This window comes from Danio rerio, chromosome 3, assembly GCF_049306965.1.
Source record: "Danio rerio strain Tuebingen ecotype United States chromosome 3, GRCz12tu, whole genome shotgun sequence".
In the NCBI taxonomy this organism is placed as follows: domain Eukaryota; kingdom Metazoa; phylum Chordata; class Actinopteri; order Cypriniformes; family Danionidae; genus Danio; species Danio rerio.
In genome coordinates this window covers 3,609,253-3,632,845 of record NC_133178.1, presented here as the reverse complement: position 1 = coordinate 3,632,845, position 23,593 = coordinate 3,609,253, and the positions used below count along the sequence as shown (strand labels likewise).

The following is a 23,593-nucleotide window of genomic DNA, read 5'->3' as shown; positions in this document are numbered from 1 at the left end:
GTAGATAACCTGAAAGAAAAGAAAAAGAGAAAAAAATATATATATATGTAACCAAATGACCAACCAGTCAACAGTCAGTTTTCAATTTAGCAATAAAAACACAGCATTTTCCAAAGTTCAGCAATCATGCGACGATCTTCAGGGTTCAGAAAAACGTTATGATCTTCAGAGTTTATCAATCACGCAGCAGTCTTCAAAGATCAGCAATCAGACAGCGATCCTCAAATTTCAGCAACCACGCGGCGATCTGCGTTGTGCAGATCCTCGCGATGCCACAGGTCACGGCACCAGTGTAACGCTTACACACTGTTGCCACAAGAGGTCTCTCAACAACCACAAAATAAACAAAATAACCCATTTTGGTGAAAGACAATTAAACATTATTTTAACCGTTACATTAGCATCTTTATTTTGTGTAAATTTATAACACAAACATATTATTATTATCTTTAGTGCTAAACATTTTTAATGTGAACACACACACACACACATATAGTTTATAGTACACACATATATAGTATGTAGTAGGCACACACATACATAAAGGTTACAAAGAAAACATCAAATGATTATGCAAAAAACTTGGCATATAGCACCTCCAACTGGGCATTTATTGAAATGACTGTATTTTGACCGTTTTTAGGTCTGTCTTCACAATGGTATAGAATTATACATATTTATACATATGCAGACGCATGTATAGACATATTTACTATTAACCTGTTGTGTAATATTAGAGAAAACATGGTACAGTATTCAATTATGCAATAGCTCATTAAGTTTAATTCACATTTATTTGTATAAGGTATATAAAAATGTGTATAAAAAGTGCATTATCTGTTCTTTGAAACAATATGGTTTAACAAAACTAGAATTGTATTTACAGGCGTGGCTGTCAGAAAAAAAAACTACCGAAATCTAATACAAATTGTAGTATTTGCAGATAAAACATGCATTAACTTTTACAACTTGCATTAATAAAACAATTGTTTTGTATCTGAAATCCTTGCAGAGGCAGGCACTGTCTATTCATAGGTGGGTCATGTGAAGTCTTCATAAAGGACTATTTCTGGAAAAAACAGAAATATATTGTACTCAAACGATGGCACTGTCAAAAATTAATCAATGATGCAATTAGATTTCATGCTTGCAGCCCGTTTTCTATCTTATACCAGTTTCATTTAGCATTTTTCATTTTTCAAAAAGGAACACAAATAAACACGGTCCCTAAGTTGAGCGCGCGAATAAGAAGCTGAAAAACGGAAGCGTCGCGGTTTTTAAGGTGGACCGGATAGCGTCAATAAGATGCTGCGAATAAGAAGCTGGATTCAGTCATTCATTCACAAAGTGAAAGTAAAGTTATTTGAGCTCGAACTGTGAAAATGGCTTCGCTGAAAGTTTCCGTTGAAGATATTTCTTGTTCTGTGTGCTGTGAAATCTTCAAGGATCCTGTGGTGTTATCCTGCAGTCACAGTTTCTGTAGAGAGTGTCTTCAGCAGTTCTGGAGAACTAAGGGCACTCAGGAGTGTGTTGTCTGCAGGAGAAGATCCTCTAGAGATGATCCTCCAAATAATCTTGTGTTAAGAAACTTGTGTGAATCATTTCATCAGGAGAGAAAAGAGAAACGTTCATCAGGATCAGAGGAGATGTGCAGTTTACACGGTGAGAAACTCAAGCTCTTCTGTCTGAAGGACAAGCAGCCGGTGTGTTTGGTGTGTGTAACCTCACAGCAACACGACAATCACAAATTCAGACCCATCGGTGAAGTGGTGCCTGCTTACAAGGTAAGACACATTTTTTTGTGTTTTTCACATATAAAGTAGTCATAAACCTCAATAATAGTAGGCCTGTATTGATGCAGTATTTCTTTTTGCCATTTCATTCCTCGTTTGACAGATATACTGTACGATGAAAAAGTATTTGCCTCCATATTGGTTTATAAAGTTATTGATCATCAATAAAAAAAAACATGAATCACTTTTGTACGTGTAAAGGTTTGCTGTATGATTTTCCTCTGCAATAATGACCGTTCTTTGTAACCTTGCATGTATTTTAATGATAAGTCTCCTTTCACTTTTGCTTTGTGTGTTTCTGCTCACGGTCTGTGCTTCGATTTTTCATGGTGTATTTCACTGCGTCCTCTAGTGTTCATGAGTGAGCACTGCAGCCGGAATAATTAATAATCAGCATTCATGACAGTGTCAGCCAATATTATCTGCCTGCAAAATTGAAGGTTGCACTTTCAGGGCCGCATTCCTATAGGACCCTAATTTTTTATGACAGTGCTACCTACCGAGTCCGAGAACTGCAGTCAAAAAGCCAAAAAAAAGCCACATAAGCAGTTTTTCCACTCAAATTTAACTACATTATTTTAATTTTTGTGTGTGCTTTTTTTTTTCACAGTTCCATTACACCCAAATAAAATGTTTTTATTGCAATTAAACCTGGTGCTAGGAATGTTGAGAAATTATTGGGTCTAAGTAGCATAATATAATAAATCAGGTAAAACTGAACTGCTCTCTGTGTCTGAAAATGTTTAAGTTATTAAGAATATAAATAAGCTATTGTTTATCAAGGAAAGTTTATGTTTGCAACCTCTCCCTTCTAATTCAGTTTATTTCCTCTATAATGGATTTATTTTTACTTTGATGCTGCTATGAATTTAGATTTATATTATCTGTTATAAATGTCCCAGAGTTAAATACTTTATTAAATCTTCTCATGAATGACAGTGTCCTGCCGCCACCTGCTTTGTGGTGTAAATTTGATATATGTGCTACCTTTTAATAAATAAATTACAAATAATTTCATAATTTCATAATACTGAATTAAAATGCAATCTTCTAAATGTTTTTATTTATTTATTTATTTTGCACTTTAAAAATACAGAGTAAATATTTTACTTTCACTTTTTAACAACACTTCTGGGTCCATCTCTGCATTGCACAGATACTGTAGATCTTTAAAAGTTGTTATTATAATGACTTTATTTAATTAGTTTTCTATTTCGTTTAATCTGAATGATAAATAGAGCTAATAATATATGGATAGACTTAATTATATATTAAAATATACCCTTATATATATAAATTATATATAAAACTGAAAAGTAGAATGTGGATAATATGAATGTGTTTGTGAATCAGCTGTCCACTGCAAACAACCACAGTGAAACACCCACTGCGTAAAAAAAAAAAGTGTAGAAATCTGTATTTGACAAACGCTGACAAGTAAACACCAACTTCATTTGCAGTGTAGACAGCGACTGCAATAGACATTTAAAGTAAATATACAGCAGACTGAGTTCTCTATAGACCTTTTACGCAAAAACCGGAAGTACGTAAACAATGTGTAAACCCAGTTCCGGTATGAGTTTTTTTGGCGGAGAAAAGGCAGCTAGAGTGTTTTCAGCGAGCCTGAGTTGTCTTCCGAAGTTAATTAAATAAGTAATTAAATACATGCAATTAAAATAGGGGAGAGCGGGGCAGAACCTAACACAGGGCCAGTTGTAACACACTTGTTTTAAACACTTCCACACATGCTAGTATGATAAAACTTAGTGTATTTACTAGATGTCACAGCAATAAATTGTTTCATTATTTAAATAAAAATATTTTATTTTATTAGTTGAGTTTCGTGAACCGCTTATATTATTAACATTAATTTGTTCAGGTAGATTTGCATAACGGTACACACAGTTGACTAGCGTTAACTAAATACACTATGAACAATCTTAACTGCAGGTGGGATAGAGGTAAAGCTGGTTTTATATTTGCACATTCAGACTTTCCCCTTAACAATATAATTTCTTTAAAGTATTATTTGCAAACTCTAAATAGCGAAATCATATTAGCAGCCAATGACTGTCAAAGTACAGCATTGTTCTCAGTCAAATAACCAGCGTTAAATGTTGTTTTCAAGTCATATTTGCATGCTAATTTTGATCGAATATTCAAAGTAACATGGTAAATAATATAGAGACTTCTAAATGAACGAATGTGTGAATATAAAACCAACTTTACCTCAATGCAGGTGGGTGTGTCACGTAGTCGTGATCCATGCTTACTGCACTGTGTCGCTATCTTCACAGCATAGCTGTTTAGACTGACGTTCTGTCATATACTGACTCCCTTCTCAAAGTAGCTGTAAAGTTTTTCTAAGGGAATAGGCTCGGGACAACACCACTCTTCAGGCGGCGAACGACGCAGCCACCACTGTAATCATTCGGAGCGAAGTGTCGGCTGCACACATAAGTGCTACCTGTTTTACATTAAAACTATGTCCTTCCTCTCTACGTATCTCCTGTATCCATTTGGGTTGCAGGTTTGGATCCAGAGGAAAAGAATGAAATAAAAGGTAGGGCTGTTTTTGGTTAGAAGACGAACAGCCTGGAACACAACAGAAACTGCGATTCTTCGACTCTGCCATTTTTCGTATCTGCTGCTATGATAACAGGAAGTTCTAATGCACTACATTGACGTATTTCCGTTAGAAAAATGCGGAAGTGCGTAATAGGTCTATTGGCCTGTTTCCACTGAGTGGTATGGTACAGTACGGTTAGGTACACTTTTATGGCCGTTTCCACTGTCAAAAGGTGTACCAATTTTTCGGCACCCTTTGCAAAGGGTACCAAAAGGCGGAGCTAAATATACAGCTGAATGCTATTGGTTTACAGAGATACATCATTTGCTCACGTACCAAGCCAAAATGTAAACAAAGAAACTGCCATGTTTTAAATACACAGCCGAGACATTACACCATAATTTTATATACATATAATAACAAGCCATGGTCGACATCCTCGCCAGTTCCGATTCTTAGCAGATAGGCTAATTTCCTTTAAGTAATAATAGGCCGCCCCATGCTTAAACATACTTAAAGAAAGTTTGTTTTAGCCACTAGATTATATCATACTAAGTCAGTGATTGTCAGAAGTCAACAGGTCTCTAATGCTGTGCCTATGCTCCATCCATTGAGCCTGAATGTATGACTAATCCTGGTCATAGGCTGCGGAAACATCAGCCTCAACAATCTACTAGATTTAAATGATTTCAGGAGAAATTAAAGTTAAACAAGAATTGTACATTTATTTGTCAGGCAAAGATTTTGCCATAGATATTTACATTAGATGTCGCCTACCCTGTTGTTGTAGGAATGCGTCAATAGAGCCGCCATTTTAGTACAGGATAGCGATCCTTTAAAATGAATGCGGGACCAAGCTGCAGTGGAGGACTGTGGCCATCCAGAGCCAGAGATTAACACATATATCTATGATCTATGAGGTCGGTATGCATTTTTTTAAATTACGAAAAATATAATTTTACATCACTTTTCTACATTGATGGATCAGTGATCGCACGAGCATTCCTGACAAAAAGCTTGTGTTTGTGTGTACAGAAATGTACTATCCACCCTCCCTGTTAAATTTGATCTAATCATGTCCTGAAACACAGCTCCTCTCCTGCTTTCACTTCTCATACTGACGGAGGGAGCGATTCGTTTGTGAATGAATCTCTGTTATGAACGACTCTTTCACTAGCCGACAATAATGCAAGTTTCTGGCAGCGCAGCATCTCGTTGTCATATTTCTTTTGCATTGTTTACTGATTTTATTCAACAAAACTAGCATAAGCCGAGTGTTTAGTGCGAGTTGGAGCTGCTTTGCCTTATGGTGATTGCAGTAAGTGATTGTTATCATCAATAACATTACCTGATTAGCACAAAAGTTCAGAACAAACAAAAACGTAAAAACTGACTCTTACCTATGAAATGTTCTGCCTTTGTGCTTTGTTTTCTTTGTTTGCTTGTTACTACATCCATAGACATCGCTAAAGTCCCGCATCTTCACGTAATAACACTGTCTTGTCTGGTGCGGTTGAATGACATTTGTCCTGGGAGCACTGAACCAATGTGGCGGTGCTATTGACGCATGCCCAGGATCCGTATGCGATATCTAGTTTATATATCTATAAGATTTTCCATTCCAATTCACATAATTAAACAAAACAAGCCAATCAAGATTGTACAACATCAATTACTCAAAGATACATTTAAGAGTTGGAGATGAATACCTGACCATGTAGAAATACATTGCAGCATATGTGTCCTGGTGCAGAGCTCAGAGACTCACAAACTGCAATGGGGTATCCTGTCTACAGGATCCCACAGACACTTCTGCACCCAAAAAATGACATTTAAAATGTCATTTAAAATGACACCAAACATGAATATAAAGCCACAAGATACACTATATTCAAAACTTAAACATTCTGTGTGGAGCTGCTCTGGTGGAGAAGGTAAAGAACAGGGCAAAGAGGGGGGCTCAGGATGCATGATCGAGACAACATGAACAATTAGTTTTGTCAACAAGACAAAACTAATGTTAGCCGATCTCCACATTGTTCTCCTGTAAGGTTCTTTGAACTTGATTTAAAGGACATCTCTGACATTTTGAGTTTCGGCATGTTATTGAGTTCATCTACTGAATTTGCTGTTATAAAATATGAATATTCAAGAAAGCAAATCTTGTAACTAATAGAGCTGTAAATGTAATAAATTTATATAGAGTGTACATCACACAGCTTTTAAATTGTGTATTATGAGGTGTTTTAAAATTTAAGTGCATATATTTATATAAGCGAGCCTTTGTTATAGTACAGAGACCGGCGGTCAAGTGAGAAGTTAAAGGGGCAGGGTTGATTTGACGTTCAAGGTTTGAAGCTTGATTCTGTCGCTCCACCTCTGACTCCATCAGGCAGTCCTTTTGCGCATCCCCAGGCTCCAATTTCAGAAGTCTTTTGTGAAAGTTTGTGCATGTCATAAGGCATTTTACATTCAAATTGTTTAATGGAAAAAGGCACTGTCACATCATCCAAATTTTTTTAGTCTCTGGTCAGGTTTTAGTGTTTACTGCAGTGTTCACCAGTGTTACTGTTTTATCTTTTAGATAACATTGGTATTATTAGTGGGGTGTTCTGAATCTTCAGCCATATAGATGTCATCGCCACTCCCCTAACCTGAATCTTAGGCTGTGCTCACACTATGTACAGTTGCCTCGAACCGGGCCAAAGCTCGCTTGTCCCCCCTCCCGTCTCCCTCAACGGCCCGCACACACATTACAATCGGGTCTAGGCACGCTTACGTCATTGAAGCTGCGCTGTTCAGTAAGCGCTCTCGCTCAGCACAGTGGATATTTCTCTAGTTATATCGGTTTAGTCCTTAAGGATGCGGTGACACGCAGTCAGATATTTCGCCGAACAGATCAACCAATGCTGATGCTCATAAACAGTCATAAAGCCCTCGTGCTGCAGAAATTAAGAGGTTTGCTGAAGGTGCAGCTGTGGTGAAGTGCGGAGTTTGTGTCTGTAATAATCTACGACAGTTTAGGTTCGCTGAACAGTAAGAATGATTTATAAATCCATATGAAACAGCCCCTTAAAAGTCACGTCTCGCTCTGTTTCGGGCTTTGGCGCGTTTTGCTCTTACACAAAGCGTACCGTGCCAAAGCCCAAGTGAACCACGCCCGTGAACCCACATCTTCCAACCGGGCCAGGGCCAGCCAAGTGAACCGTGCCTGAGCCCGATTCAGCGCACTCACACTTCTCAAACGATCCGGGAAATGAGCCTGGGCATGATTCGGATAGCATAGTGTGAGTACGCCCTTACTTACCTGTTGGGCATACCAGTTGAGGTTATTAATCTGTTTAACAAGAAACAAAAATTACAATTATTTTCGGTTCCTCAAACTTTCTTATCTATCTTCTTATTTTGAAGAGTGTTGGTTTCTGAGACCCATGGACTTTCATTGTAGAAAAAAATACTATGGAGGCCAAAGTGTGCCAGAAACCAACATTTTTCTAAATGTCTTCTTTTGTGTTTACAGAATGATGATAAAATGTTCACTTTTCGGTGAACTATCCCTTTACTTTGAGATAAATGGGAGTGTGTGTATTGCCATATGGAATTAGGCAGGGCTCAGCCCAGAAGATTAACAAGGGACCATCCTTCTGTAGACCCACCCACCACCTGCAGGAGGAACCATAAGGGCCCAGTGATTGTGGAAAGGGTGGTGGTCAGAGCCAGTACTGAAACAACTCAATCATCAGACACTGAAACTGGCTCCTGTGGCATGGTATGTCAGCTCACTGGGAGAGATGGAGTCAGATCTTGTGCAAGAGGTTGGACTGTACGAACTAAACTTCCACGCTCAGTTGTGGGCTGCAGAACTTAACTTCCCGTAAAGGGATGGACTTTCTTCTACTCTGGAGTTGCCCATGCTGATAGGTGATGCGCTGATAAGGGTTTGCTTATAGTTCTCCAACTTAGCCGCCATGTGTTGGAGTTTTCCCTGGTGAACGAAAGGCTGCCTCTTTGCACCTACGGGTAAGGAATGGGTCTCTCGCAGTAGTTTGAGTTTATGGGCCAAACACCAGTGCAGATTGCATGGCTTTCTTGGAGGCCTTAGGAGGAGTGCTGTAAGATACTCCAACTGGGCTCTTGATCATTCTACTGGGGATCTTCAGTGCTCATGTGAGTAATGACAGGGATACACGGAGAGGCTGAATTCCTGATCTGAATCTGAGTGATTTTTTTGTTGTTGGCCTTCTGAGCTAGTCTCAGTTTGTCCATAATAAACACCATTTTTGTGCTTAAGGGTGTCCATCAGTTCACATGGCACCAAGAAAACATTAGCCTGGAGGTTGATGATTGACTTTGAGGATGTTTCATCTGATCTCTGACCGTATGTCTAGGAGACTCGGGTAAAGAGAGGGGCAGAGCTGTCGAATGATTAACATGGGGTGAGATAAATCTGCTGATGAGGAGGAGGACAGACAGAACTGGCAGGCCCAAACATATTTTAAAGGTCTGCTGGGAGTGTCTTGCTGAACCAGATGTCAAGGGGATTTTTATCTTTCGCTTCCGAAGAACTGTAAGCAGATCTCGAAAGAGGCTGAAGACATTGAGTTCCGAGAGACCATAGAAGAGGACTATAAGGGTGTTTTCACACTTGGTTCAATTGTCTCGTCTGATTCCGAAGTTTGATTGCCCCCCCCCCCCCCCCTTGCCACCTTCTCAGCTGTTTTTTGTTCACACTGTCTATTTTCCTTCTGAAAACCCCAGTACACTTTTGCCATTAAGCTGCTTTTCTGTGTACAACTGTTGCCAGGTGCCAAAATGGTAAGACGTATGCACTTTTACTGAATTAATTTTTTTGGTACTAAAACCAAAATACAGAGAGCCACTTGCATCTATCTGATACTGATATCTGAATTGAATTGATTATAATACAAAAAATATAAAAAATGTTCACAAAATAGTTTTTGAGGAGACAGACCAGACAACCTCTTTCAGGTGGACTTAGGTATGGATCACAGGTGAGCACCTGAGTTCAGGAGGCAACATTCACACTAGCTGAACATATCGAACTCTGACATCAAATGAACCCGGGTGTGGATCAAATGAGCTAGTGTGAAAGCAGTGCCACGACAACATCGCATTGAGGTCTAGGAGAGGGCCTCTGGACTGGGCAACTGGGTTGGTGGTTCCAACTTTTAGGAACAGGGACTCCCTGGAAAAGTCAATTTTAGGATACTGGAGAGGAGGATCCAGCTGTTGGTTGAACCTTGGATTGAAGAGGAACAATGCGGATTTTGTTCAGGCAGTGGGACCCTGCACCAGCTCTATACCTTCATTAGTGTGCTCGAGGGTTAATGGAAGTATTACTGACCTGTCCACATGTGGTTTGCATTCAACCGTGTGCCTCATGGCATGGATTATGGTGCCAAAGGCACTCTGTAAGAGCTGTCTAGTCCCTGTATGAACAGAGCAAATTGGTTTGCATTGCCGGCGAAAAGGCTAACTTGTTTCCAGTGTCTGTAAGACTCTATCAGGGCTGCCCTTTGCCCTTTTGACTGGTTCTGTTCAATATTTTGATTGACAGAATTTCTAGGCAAAGCTTTGAGCCAGAGGGGATCTGGTTTGGGGACCAACCACAGGACTTCATCTTTAGATGATGTTGTCCCGTTGGCTTCATCAAACATGGACCTTCAGCATGCACTGCGACGATTGCTGCCAAGTGTAAATGGTGATGAAAATGAGTACCTTCAAGTCCGAGGCCATGGTGCTCAACTGGAAATATGTAACCGGCCATCTCCAGGTCAGAGGAGACTCCTTACCACAGCTGGATTGACTATGCCTCCTTGCATGTTTGGTAATGCCTCGAGATCATGCTGGAAGAGTTGGAGAAAATGACTGGGAGAATGCTGCCCGCATGATCCGGCCCCAGAGTGGCAGAAGATGAATGGATAGATGGGGGCAAATACTTTTTCACAGTCCTGTATCGTGGTATTCTATAGTTTATAAAGTATTGTTGTTCTGTGTTTGCTTTTTCATTTCAGGAGGAGCTTTATACTGCACTGAAGACCACACAAAAAAAGTTTGAACAAAATGAAGAAATGAAAGTAGAGTTTGAGAAAACAGTTCAACACATCACGGTAAGGAAATACAATGAAGAGTTGTTTTTATTCCCACTTTATTCACATCTGCAAATATGATTATTAATTATATTAACTATAATTTACATTGGGTTCTTATTTTATTATGCTATATTTCGGGTATCTGAGTTTATCTCCAATATCATTGATGAGATGTGTTGATGTGAGCTGCTTTAGATGACTGAGGTGTCTGTGGTTTTCTTTTAGGCTCAAGCTGATGACACCGAGCATCAGATTAAACAGCAGTTTGAGAAGCTTCATCAGTTTCTCCGAGATGAAGAAGCAGCTACAATCACTGCACTGAGGGAGGAAGAGGAGCAGAAGAAGCAGATGATGAAGGAGAAGCTGGAGGAGATAAACACGCACAATTCAGCTCTTTCAGACTCAATCAGAGACACGAAGGAGATGCTGGAAGCCAATGACGTCTGCTTTCTGAAGGAGTTTGCAGGCTCAATGGAAAGGTGAGTGATCTGCTGCTGTCTCTGCTCTCTCTGCTTCTGAAGCCAAAGCCACTGCAGTTCTGACTCCTGAATGTTCTTCCAGAGTCCAGATCTCACAGCCGGATCCACAGACGCCTTCTGGAGCTTTGATTCATGTGTCTCAGTACTTGGGGAACCTGCAGTACAGAGTCTGGAAGAAGATGCAAGACGTTGTCCACTACAGTAAGAGTCTACACTACAGAATTGCATAGACAGTTTTTATGACGCTAAAGTTTTAGACTTGTTAGCTGCTCTGAATCATGCAATTCTCCTATAGCACAAATCTTTGGACTGTGGGGAAAACTGAAGCACCCGGAGGAATAGCCCACAAACCCAGAGAGAACATGCTAACTCCACACAGAAATGTCTCCTAGCCCAGCCGTCACTGGAGTATTTCAAAGAAAGGTCAATCAGCTCCTGGATGCGAGTTTAAAATGCTCCAGTGTCCCTGTATCTGTGTTTGCACTTGGTGAACAGCGATTAACAGTGGTAAACTGATGACATTCATGGCTAATCACGGTCATTTCTATTGAGCACATGAACACAATGGTCAATCATTGGTGTTTAAGAATGTGCTCAACAGGGCTCAAATGTTGGACGTTTCTAAACTGTCAGCACTGATTGAAACTGAACTTGATATTTTACACAACCCTCCTACTAATAACACTGACAGTGATCAGAGAAAAATCTCCAAATTGCACCATAATTATCTGTGTACGGTTCAGTCTTGATGGTTATACAGTGTGAACAGTGCTCTTTCACTTGGTCTGAGTTTCAGCTTATTGAGTTGAACTCATGTAAAGACATTGTTAGCCATTTCAAGAGTTCACACTTAGCTCATGATTTATACAAAACTTGTTTGGCATGCTGTCCCGGGAGAGTGCCCTGAGCCTAAAGGAACCTCGAGCCAAGGGCTCCTCCCTTTCGCACGGCGAGGGGAGATTGAGTTCAGGTCGATCTCAAACTCACCTGCTGCTTTCAGCGGCAAAGAGGATTAGCGTTACTGGTAGACGTGGTGCTGTGCAATCAAACTGGAAAACCAAGGCCTTAGTTGCAGGCATCGTGCCTATCAAAAACAGGCAAAGCAACAGATTAATATTATTAAACATATTTAGATTTAACCCCATTTGTAATCTTTAACATTTTCATAAGTAATTGTAAGTTAATTACACGTTTTGTCAGTAACTGTAACAAATTATTGTTACTTTTATTTTGTAATTAAATTACGTAATGCAGTTACAGGTAACTAGTTAATCCCCAACACTGTGCAATTATAACCCAATTATATTAACTGTGCGATTATAAGAATGAATGTAGCAGAAACCATGGGGTATTATGGGCACAGGCTCAAGGGCCCATCTGCACTTGGAAGACAAGTAGGAATCATTTATAAGTGTGTGTATTGTGGAGGATTTAGATTACTAGAACTGGTTTGGAGAGGTGTTATCAAAATCATGTGCATTATACGTTTGTAGAAGTTACATTAAGGCCTAATCCTAATTCTATTTTTGTACCCCTACCCCTTCCCCTTCCCCTTGGCCTTTACAACCGATAGTTAAGGGGAAGGGCTTTAAAATTTACCCAAAGAAATGGGACAGCACTATACCACCTGCACACGTCGTCATATGTCCTCGCGATTTCTTGCTTTATATGAGATCAGATGATCGCAACTGCTGTAATGATTCCAGTTGTGTTATTTTTTAGTATTTATCTTCAGGAAATCACTGAAGGCATGTATAATGTTATCATAATGATCTAATGTGGCAATAAGATCGTAATACTGTGCATTTAACACAGTGGCCATAGTATACTCATCAATGTAAACACACAAAAACAGCATTAACATTATAGCGGACATTGTAAAAAGCTCATTGACAGCCACTAGACTTCACTGACAGGATATTCCAGTGTCATCGAGTGTCAGAATGTTGTGGGGCTGCACAGGAATTATGAGTAGGGATTATAGATCGCGAAATTTAGCTGTTTTTATTTAGCGTTTTTTTTTTTTTTTAAAGCATGACAGTAAAACACAAATGCGGGTATAAATATATAAACCATGTGTTTATTTGTTTGTTGTAAAAATTCGTAATAATGACAAAAATACTAATTTGTGGATCGGTTTCGGGTGCAGCTGTTGCTGGGGTACTCTGGGAAATTTTTCTTAGCCCTTGGTTTCAAGTGTGGTCCTGAAAAATCTTAGTTCGAAGGGCTATTCCCCCTTTCCCCTTAGCCCTACGCCTTCAAGCTAAAGAGAATTGGGACACCCCTACCCTTTGGCGTGCACGCGCTGTCATGACTGTCTGTAATCACCAGAGGGCACTGTAGTTCGCTAGTGAACTCTTGAGAGCGAACTACAGTTCCTAAAGACTACAAGTTCATACATACCTCACGCACACACCCGGAACCCACTTATACTGATTGCATCACAGCTGTCTCCATTTTTCCTGTTTGATTCATGGACTATTTATACACCCTTCACCCATTGTTTGTCACTGCGTCGTTTGTCTTGTTTGGTATGTTGTTCCTGAGATGTGTTTTGTATCTTGCCGTAGTTCCTGAGCCTTGTTCTAGTTACTCTGTCATAGTTTCTTGTTTTGTTTGTTGTTATTTTGTTACTTTGATTTTTGGATATCTTGGTTTTTCTGTTACTGCACGATTTCAACATTAAAGGGGTGGTCCACTACGATCTCATATTTTAAACTTTAGTTGATGTGTAATGTATCTGTGTGAACATAAACAACATCTCTGAATGTAAAAAGTTCTAATTCAATGCAAAGGGAGACCTTGGTTTTTACAGTTAGCTTAGCGAAGCCTACAATGAACGAATTTTGGGGACTACAAAAAAATACTTCCGCCCCGTGTGACATCACAAGTTCGTTTACTGCGCATCCCACACTGCGCATGCAGGTAAGGGCCGTGGCCAGAGGCGCTGTAACGTTATTGCAGAGATGAAACTAAAATTGCGTCTAAACACGGCTGTTTCCACAGAGCTTCGTCTGTTTCTGTATTTGGGCTTCCAAAGGACACGACACAAAGACAGAAGTGCCTTCAGTTCAATATTACTTATCTTCCAGAGAATTATAAAATACACAGCAAGCATCTTTTGACAAAACAGCTCCAGAATCTCTCCCAGTTCAGTGCTGGATTCGGCTAAAATCTCCTCAAAGCAGAAGTTGTAAGCTACAAGTGTTTTTATTTGTTAAAATTGATCATGACATGTACAGTGTCTAGCGTTCACGGTATGCTGTAGCAATGATGTAAACAATGCGAAATGCTGCTTTGCGGGCAAACGATTTAGCTACAAATTCACATTTATCAGCCAAACTCCTGTAAACACACACTCACTCCACCAGCACGGTCTCTTAAGTGTGTGCTCGCACGACTGCACTGATTGTCTTCAAGCAGCTTTTCCATGTGTTTCACATCTCAGATAATGAAGTGGCAAAAGATATGTGGATGATTCATATTACTTACACCTGCATATTCCAGATACTCATGAACGACGTCATAACGCATAGAGTTAAAAAAAAATACAGATTAGCTTACCTGACTAGTGGTCGCAGCAGAATAATAAATCAAGGCTCAACAGGTAGCATCTCACATCTTGTGCTTTATTCTTCTGTCACGATATATTACAGAAAATAACTTAATCCGAGCATCAGAGAAAAAGAAAGTCCCGCGCACATGCACTTGTTATTGAAAGTACAGTCATTCACACACACATAGACGCACACACAGACGCTGTTAACGGAGCCACACCCCATTTTCACTCGTTAGTTACAGACACTTGTCAGATGTTATTTTAAAGAGCGGGCGCGAGGTTGACTGTATGTTTACACAGCAGAAAAGCGCGTGCTTTTACGGGCGTGACGTGGAGCCGATCTGCCAATAAGTAAGTAGTTTGTGGATAAGTGTTTACTGGAGACGCAAATCATTTCAAATGATTCAGTTCGATTTGGTAAACTAGTTAAACCGGTTCACTTAGAAGATCCGGTTAAAAAGATTCATTCGCGATTGTGATACAGAGATAAAATCCATTATTGTGGGCACAAATGTGTTAAAGTAATAGTTTAAAGTGTCTGTATTTAATGCTGTCGCTGTGCTGCTTTCATGTTCACTCGTTGTTTTTGTCATGGGAGTAACAGCCAGAATGACTGGAGGAGAACCAGCTCGATCTGGCGCAGCAGGAATATAGACTCTGAGGTGCCGCGTGGCTCAAACACCTGCAGCGCGAATTTACTTCTAAACGGCTTACAGTAAGATTATGTATTAAATACGTTTACAAATACGATAACGAAGGAGGTTTTTGCTATAATTTTAGTTTGTTTCAGTTAGTTTTGTATGTACACAATACAGTTTCAGTTAGTTCGAGTTTTTTTAAAAACTCGTTTTTATTTTTATTCCAGTTAACGACAATTATTTTACATTTTGGTTTTGGTTTTCTTGTTAGTTTTTGTTAACTATAATAACCTTGATGCTGATGAAGCAAGGAGGTTATATGAGAGTCAAAGGCAAGGGGTAAAGAGCTAGGAGGGGACAGTGGAAGCACTCAATGTTGGCAGTGGGAACAGAAAGATGAGGGTGATAGGTAGGCCCACAAATATTTTCCGCAGAATTCCACAGATTTCTGCAGTTTTTTAGCCCATTATAAATTCTGTTTATTTACTTGAGTAAATGTGTAAATTGGAATTTATTCAGTTTTTATTCAGTAATTTATTACTTTTTATTTAATATATTAAAGCGTAAGTTATGATACTCCGCTGGATACCAAAATAATTCCACAGAAATCCGCAGATTTTTACCAAAATTCTCAGCAGAAATAGCAAAAAACGTCCGCAGATTCCATCTGGCCCCGTGATAGGTGAGGTAAGCTCATATTTACTCCTGCGGGAGTCTGCACTGTAGAGGGGGGTTGCTAGGGATGGAAAGATAGATGGCTTTGGCTAGAGGATAAAAGGGTGGCAAGATTGGGCTGAGAGGTTTAATAGAACCGACTGAGGTTCTTTGAGATAAAAAGACTGAGACTAATGTAGGATTTGAAAAAGCTTCAGAGGACCAATGACCGAGGGTCTGGATCTGATGCTGGGAAAGACTGTTAATGGCTGCTGTGATGGTATGCCAATTCTGAATGAATGGCTGGAAAATGGTTCAGGAAGGAATCCTGATGTGATGTGTGACGGAAGGATTCTGAGGACTACTACTTGAAGGATAAGCGATAAGGGGTTTGTTGGAGGTTATAAAGGGGGTGGTTTAAGGTAATGTCGTTTCTGGAAAGAGAGGGACAGGCATTGGGTTGAGGTGCACTTCTGGAATGCCAATGACCAGAATTACTGGTAAGAAAAATGAGAAAGAGAGTCAGTGATTTGGTTTTTGCAACCTGGCAAGTGTTCAGCAGATGTGATACATTGTTTTTTGCTGATGTCCAAATAAGATGTCTAAAGGGTAGCATTAAAGGTTGGTGAGTAGGAACGCCTTTGTCTATGCATTATACTGTGTCTTCCTCATCACAATGAATGAGAATGCTTGAGGTGGTCCATTCGTCTCCCCATAGTATGTCGGCAGCATCTTTTGGGTACAGTTGGAAGAAAGCTGATGAATATTTGTTTTCTGGAGTGGAAATCGATTAAGGGGGGCATGTGGTGGCGAACCAGGGGCCTCTGAGTAACCTTCGAACCCAACTGATGGGGCAGCACCATATAGGCTAATATCTAATGGCGGTGCAAATAATCACTGCAGAAGAAGGAACAGCCGATCCATTGCATAAGGAAAGCAATCCATAAGTTTGGCTCGAGGCGATGTGGGGGGGAAGAGATGATTAGAATATTATATGAAATTTGAATGGGATGGGGTATTCTAAAATTATTAGATTAAATCCATTTGTCAGAGAATTTGCAAGTTGCTGTGCTAATGGGGCAAATGCATGAAATCTTAAATGGTGGGGCAGAGAATGGTCCAATCAAGTGGTTGGCAATCTCTTTTTTTAAATAAGATGATTGACAGTTTCAGGTTCAATCAGTGATAGCTTAATAGGGTAAAGATTAATAAAAGGGAGAGCTGAGAAGCCCGGTTGGAATCTGTGGGTTACACCTGAAATGAAAAAGTCAGAAAAATTAGTGTCAGGGTGAGAATACAGTTCTCTAGCGAGGTGAGGAATATTTACAGGAATCGACAGAATGTTTAAATTTTTTGAGTACACATTCATTCCCCACGGGATGGAGGAGGGTTGGAGAGCTAAAGATATGGCACAGCACCCGCGAGACCTATATGAGATGGGCCGAGAGAAAAGGAGAAAAGGAGATGGAAAAAAGGAGGAAAGACAGAGTAGACCGAGAAAGGGGAGAGAGGAAAAAAAAAATTGGGGTTCGGTTCTCCAGATTCTATGCCACTCGGTAGCTGAGAGATGCGACGACGTGTTGGGAGCCCTATGGAGGAATCTATCCACCCGTCCGTCTTCTGGTGTCCGGCGGCGGTTCTCCTGGCTGGCTGGCGGCATCTCTGGTCTCCTGCTCCGCTCCCGCTTCGGTGGACGGATGCAGGCTACGGCATCATGGCGGATCGCGGCGACTCCCCCGGGTTCTGTGGGATGGCTCCCTTCAGCACTTTCCCTTCCGATGGAGAGCCCCGCGTCCCCTGCTCCTCCCCATGCTGGGAGACAGCAGCAGGCAGATCCTTTCCTCGCCAGCCTCAGGCCACCCCAGCACTCTGGGCAGACAAACGGGTTTCTCCCCCACTCGGGTTAACTCCCGAACACTCGCCCCCCTTTCAGCGGCGAGGGCATCTGGACAACGCATCCCTCCTTCTCCCGGGCTTCGGCACCACTGTAATGAAGTTCACGGCCCTTTGGCCGCCAGGAAGGAGGCGGAGAACCGACGCAGTTTTTAACTGATTAATTAATAACAGTGACGGCAGCTCCTCACGGAGGCTGCCATCTAAACCAAAACAAACGAACGGCAGCTCCTCACGGAGACTGCCGTCAAACTGAAAGCAAAAGTAAAATATGTCCGGGCCCGGTCCTCTCTCGGCTTCCTCTGCCATCGTTCCTCCTTTTATCGTCCAGAGCTCCTTCCGTGGGATCCGAGGCAGGTGCGCACCGCAGGTGTATCCACTTAAGCGGTGGCCTCACTCCGTTTCCACGGCTCTCGGCCACGCCCCCTCGCCACAGTTACTTTTCCTCTCTTCTTGGCTGTTAAAGCTGTGGATCCTGACACACGTGCCTGATGTGCAAGTTTTCTCCACTGTGTCTATTACCTGTGATAACCGCATATTCTTCCCGCCATGGGTGAACAGCGATTCATTTCTAAAGCCCTTTCTGTTGAGCAGGTGAAGAAGACCTTGCCCGTCAGCGCTTAATATTGACATGAGTTTATTTGCTGTAAATGCTGATGCTGTCTTCTGTGCATGAGTTTTGTTTGATACATCCAGAAAGAGTGTTTTCTTTGAGCAGGTCAAATTAAGGGCACAGTTCATACATCTAACTGCTGTATTAAAGAACAAAATTGTATTACAAAAAACCCTTTAACTGTCACACCAAGACAAAAGCAATATCATTTTTGTATTGCATTTCTTAACTCCTAATGTCGCTAGTTAACACAATCAGTGCATTTTTTCCAACACATCCCATAATTTCTAAAATATCAGCCTCTACCAAATGGTTAAGATGTTGGTTTATGGTAAAAGTACCAGAATTGATAAATATACTACAGAAAATATGAAGTGTAAGACCAATTGAATTAAAAACATAATAAAAATAAATAAAAATTCATACTAAATCATAGCCATAAGCTAAACAATATTTCATATTTTCATTTAACACAGTAATATACATGCTTTCCAGTTTTTTGTTTTTGTTTTGTTTTTTTTTTTACAAGAAAATCAAAATCAAGTGAATTAGTGCAACAGGATTTAGTTTGCTGGTTTAGTTTATTTCACGAGTGCTTCCAGAAGACAGAACTCCTGTTTATTATGGTATTAACCAATCAAACTTCAAAACTCCCAAAGTGTGATTGTACCTGTGTGTGTCTGTGTGTGTGTAAGAGAGAGAGAGAGAGAGAGAGAGAGAGAGTGTGTGAGTGTGTGTGTGTGTGTGTGTGTGTGTGTGTGTGTGTGTGTGTGTGTGTGTGTGTGTGAGAGAGAGAGAGAGAGAGAGAGAGAGAGAGAGAGAGAGAGAGAAAGAGAGTGTATGTATGTGAGTGAACATGCTGAATTATCTCATCAGTGAAGGGATTTTCTGGTAAAAGGGCCTGATGATGTGAGTTCTTGTACCATAGAAACTATTTACAGAGAAAAACAGTATCATAAGCCCTGTTTCTTTTCATTCTGCTTAATCAAGTGCCCCAAAAAAGATATTTAAAATAAACAAAACAATATGATGTTTTTGACTGCTTTCTTTAATAACTACATTACACAATACTTGTACTTTTACTTTCAGTACTTGAGTAGTAAATTTTGAAATAAACTACTTGCAATACTTAAGTACTGAAAATGTTGAATACACTTAAGTATGGTGCTTAAAGAGCACTTCTACTCAAGTCACTTTTTGATAGAGCACTTGTACTTTTACTTAAGTATGGGTCTGTAGTACTTTATACACCTCTGCGTATTCGGGTTGGGCCGATAGACAACACCGGCATCGCAATCCTCCGTCCAGCCCCCGCTGCAAATCCACTCACGAAAAATACACACTCAGGCCCCGTTTACACTAATAGGTTTTAGTTTTAAATGGCATTTTAGAACGAAAACGATCCACACTGGCGTTTTTCATTTCTGAGCAGCCGTCCTTCCATACTACCGATGAAAACGCACATCACGTGACAACACACACACACATTCACTAACACACACAGACGCACACACAGCCATGCGCTCGAAACAGCAGGTCCAGTCAGTCAGCGGGACTGCTTCAATCTTTCACTCACTTGTACTTAGTCATTTTAGCGAACACCTCAGATACTGTTGGCTGGTTCCTGTTGGTTGTGCGTCTTTTTTACCGACGTCATTATAACGACACAGATCACTGCCTATTCACGAGTCCCACAGATAAAATGATTGACAGGTGGTGATTATGTGTGTATCTTGCCTTTATTCATTTATGATTTGTTTATGGGTAAAACAAAGACCATGCAGGTCAGGTAGTTTAAACGGTAGGCTACAAATCATTAATTCGTTATGAATTAGTTATTTATAATTAATTCAATTAATTCATCGTTCATCGCGGGGCTGGGGGGATAAACCATCTCCAGAGCCACGGCCGAAGCAGCCTGGGGAAGCACGGCCACAAAGTCTGCTTCTATATTCGACAACGCGCTCATCATATCATATATTCGTTTTTTTAGCTCCAAATTTAATCTATTCTACATGGCTGAACATCTCTATGTGCAAGGCATCGCTGGTGCTTCTGGACCGCATGCAATCAAAGTTTTTTCTAATGCAGGCCTGAAGCCCGATATGCGTGCTAGTTATGATGTGAAAATTGACCCGAAGCCCGGCCCGAGGGGCATAAAAAAAGTTGGGCCCCGTTGGGCTCAGACTTAAATGCAGGACTCTTATTCTATCATTTACACACACACTACTTATTTACACATACACTACGGCCAATTTTGTTTATACAATTCACCTATAGCACATATTATGAGGAATAGCACCTAGAGGAGCCCACAAACTCTGGAAGAACATGCAAACTCTACACAAAATGCCTCCTTGCCAAGCCGACACTGGAGCGCTTCAAAGCCATGTCGATGAGCTCGTGGATGTGGCTTTGAAACACTCCAGTGTCCCTGTATCTGTGTTTGCATTCTGTTAACAGCAGTGAAAAGTGGTAAATGGATGACCTTTATGGACAATTACAGTAATTTCTGTTGTGCAGGTAAACATAATGGCCAATCAGCTGGGTTTAATGCACTCAACAGCTCTCAAATGTTTGCAGAAAATGGTTTCTAAAATTTCAGTACTAATTGGTACCAAAGTTGATACTTTTGACTATCCTACTACTAATAACACTTACACTAATCAGAGGGAAATCGTGTCATAATAATATGTGTTCAGCTCACTCTTGATAGTTATACAGTGTAACAATGACAATAAAAGCAGCTGTTGATTGTGTCTCTTCAGCTCCTGTGATTCTGGACCCAAACACTGCTCATCCAATCCTGGTTGTGTCTGATGATCTGACCAGCGTGAGAGAGACTGACGTCGAACATTTGTTTCCTGATAATCCAGAGAGATTTGACTGGTTTCCATGTGTTCTGGGGTCAGAGGGTTTTAGCTCAGGAAAACACAGCTGGGATGTGGAGGTGAAGGAGAGACGCTGGTGGAGTGTCGGAGTAACCACAGAGTCAAACCAGAGAAAGGGAAAAGTTTTCTTTAACACTGATGTCTGGAGTGTGAGGTATCGGGAGGATAATCAGAATGTGGATGATGATGATGATGCTGATGAAGAGAAAGATGAAGATGATGATGATGATGATGAAGATGATGATGATGATGATGATGATGATGATGATGATGAAGATGAGGATGATGATGAAGAGAAAGATAATGAAGATGATGATGATGATGATGATGATGATGATGATGATGAGGATGGTGATGATGATGAAGATAGTTCACCCAACTTGAGTGTGTCTACTTCTTTTAATATTGAACAGGATCTTGAGTGTGTGAGAGTGGAGCTGGATTATGACAGAGGAACTGTGTGTTTCTCTGATCCTGTAACAGACACACATCTACACACATTCACAACCACCTTCACTGACACCGTCTTTCCTTTCTTTACTTCTCTTGACCCTCTGAGGATCCTCCCTGTTAAAGACCAGTGAATGTTTCATGTGTAATTCTGGATCCTCCTGCTTTCATCATGTTTTACCATGTTATCCACATTAATTCCATTAATGTTTATTACAAAAGTGCTTTTCACAATGTAGTTTGTGTCAAAGCAGCTTAATATAAATAAATAAAATAAAATAAAAAGCCATAACAGTATTTTACATTGTGGAAGATTTTAGCATATCAGACAGGGATGAGAGTTGTGTAGAGTGTGTTGGGGATTTCATTGCGTCTTGATGAATTTCTGATGAATGTATTACTCTCATTTATATGCTTGTTTGAGTGATTTCAGTATTATTATCTATTTTATTATTACCCATACCTGTGGCATTATTATCAGGTATGTGTGCTTTGGTAAATAAAAAAGTCATTCTGTGTAAATGCAGTCAGAGATGAGAAGATAAATTAGAAGAGCAGCATTAATGTCACAATGAGGGAAGATTTATGGAAGCAAGGCCAAAAGGACACCTGCGTTCTGTTCTGTAACTCATGATGAAGCACACCTGCACGTGCGCCCACACTCACTTTTACTGACATCTAAAAAATTATGAGTACCCGAGAACTTCAGCTGAACTTACAGGTGACAGCTCAGTGGACAGTGAACAAGATATATTGTTGAGCATTGTTTTTTGGCTGAGTCATCACTTTTAAAACAGGAAGGAAAGACCTAAACTGGACATGGGTAAGACCCCTGAAAGACCCTGAGATTCTATTGGTGGCAGGCACCTGAGATATTTAAGATCCCATTAGTGGAGAAGCTGATGAAGGTGTGTAATGTGTAAATTTGGGTGGAGTATTCAGACACAGAAATGTATTTAAACTGTGTGCAAGCCTATGTTCAGCAGACACTCGAACGACCTGTCTCTGTTGTTTCTGATGCTGTAACAATAAACTGCTTTGCCTAAAGACTTCGGAGATCTCAGACTTTGTCATTTTTTTTAAAAGTTTGACTTAGAGACTTAGAATATTTTTGCAGACCAGAATCTTTTTTCCACAACAAGTGCTGGTGTAGTTCTAGTTGAATTAACAATGATTCAGTTCAGTTTAGTATTACTGTTGAAGTTTTGGTCGCTGGGTGTTTTAATGACATTAATTGTAAGAGACACAAAATAATTTAATTCATTTTCTTTTCGGCTTAGTCCGTTTATTAATCCGTGGTCGCCACAACAGAATAAACTCCCAACTTATCCAGCACATGTTTTACGCAGCGGATGCCCTTCCAGCTGCAACCCATCACTGGGAAACACCCATACACGCTCATTCACACTCATACTCTAGGGACAATTTAGCCTACTCAATTCCCCTATAGCACATGTGTTTGGACTGTGGGAGAAACTGGAGCACCCGGACTCACACAAACTCCACACAGAAACGCCAACTGACCCAGCCAAGGCTCGAACCAGAGACCTTCTTGCTGTGAGAAGACAGCACTACCAACTGCGCCACCGCGTCGCTGAGACACAAAACGTCACTGATGAATTCTGATATTCCTATGCTTGCTGAAACAGCTATTAGCAAATGAAAAGAAGCATAAGAGAAGACAAAGACATCTTAGACAGGGAGTTCACAGAGGTCAAGGATGATTTATTAAGGCTGGTTAGATTAATGGTAACAGCAAAGAATGGTATGACTCACTTGAGACTCCAAATAAATCAACAAACTCACAGATTGGAGGAGCAAATCAGGAGAGGAGGGCAATCTTCACCGATTAGAAGCCATGACCTACACAGACACATTGAAGCACTTCTGTTTTTGACCTTTTTCAAAGTTTGCTGTATAAATCTGTTTAAAGAGTCACGT

At 40.5% G+C, this 23,593-nt stretch overlaps 1 protein-coding gene across 2 annotated transcripts; it reads left to right on the top strand.

Annotated features, from left to right (window-relative positions):
• Positions 1-1,229: 1,229 nt before the first annotated feature.
• Positions 1,230-22,709, top strand: si:ch73-106l15.2. Of its 2 annotated transcripts, none has more exons than XM_068218596.2 (5): positions 1,230-1,784; positions 10,398-10,493; positions 10,701-10,954; positions 11,037-11,155; positions 21,080-22,707. In XM_068218596.2, the coding sequence occupies exons 1-5, from the start codon at positions 1,383-1,385 to the stop codon at positions 21,784-21,786; spliced, it is 1,578 nt and encodes a 525-aa protein (XP_068074697.2). In that variant the 5' UTR covers positions 1,230-1,382; the 3' UTR covers positions 21,787-22,707. The 2 variants fall into 2 exon arrangements, with proteins under 2 accessions (XP_068074697.2, XP_073799987.1); XM_073943886.1 differs by lacking the exon at positions 1,230-1,784 and adding an exon at positions 8,750-9,177 and having other exon boundaries at positions 21,080-22,709.
• Positions 22,710-23,593: the final 884 nt, after the last annotated feature.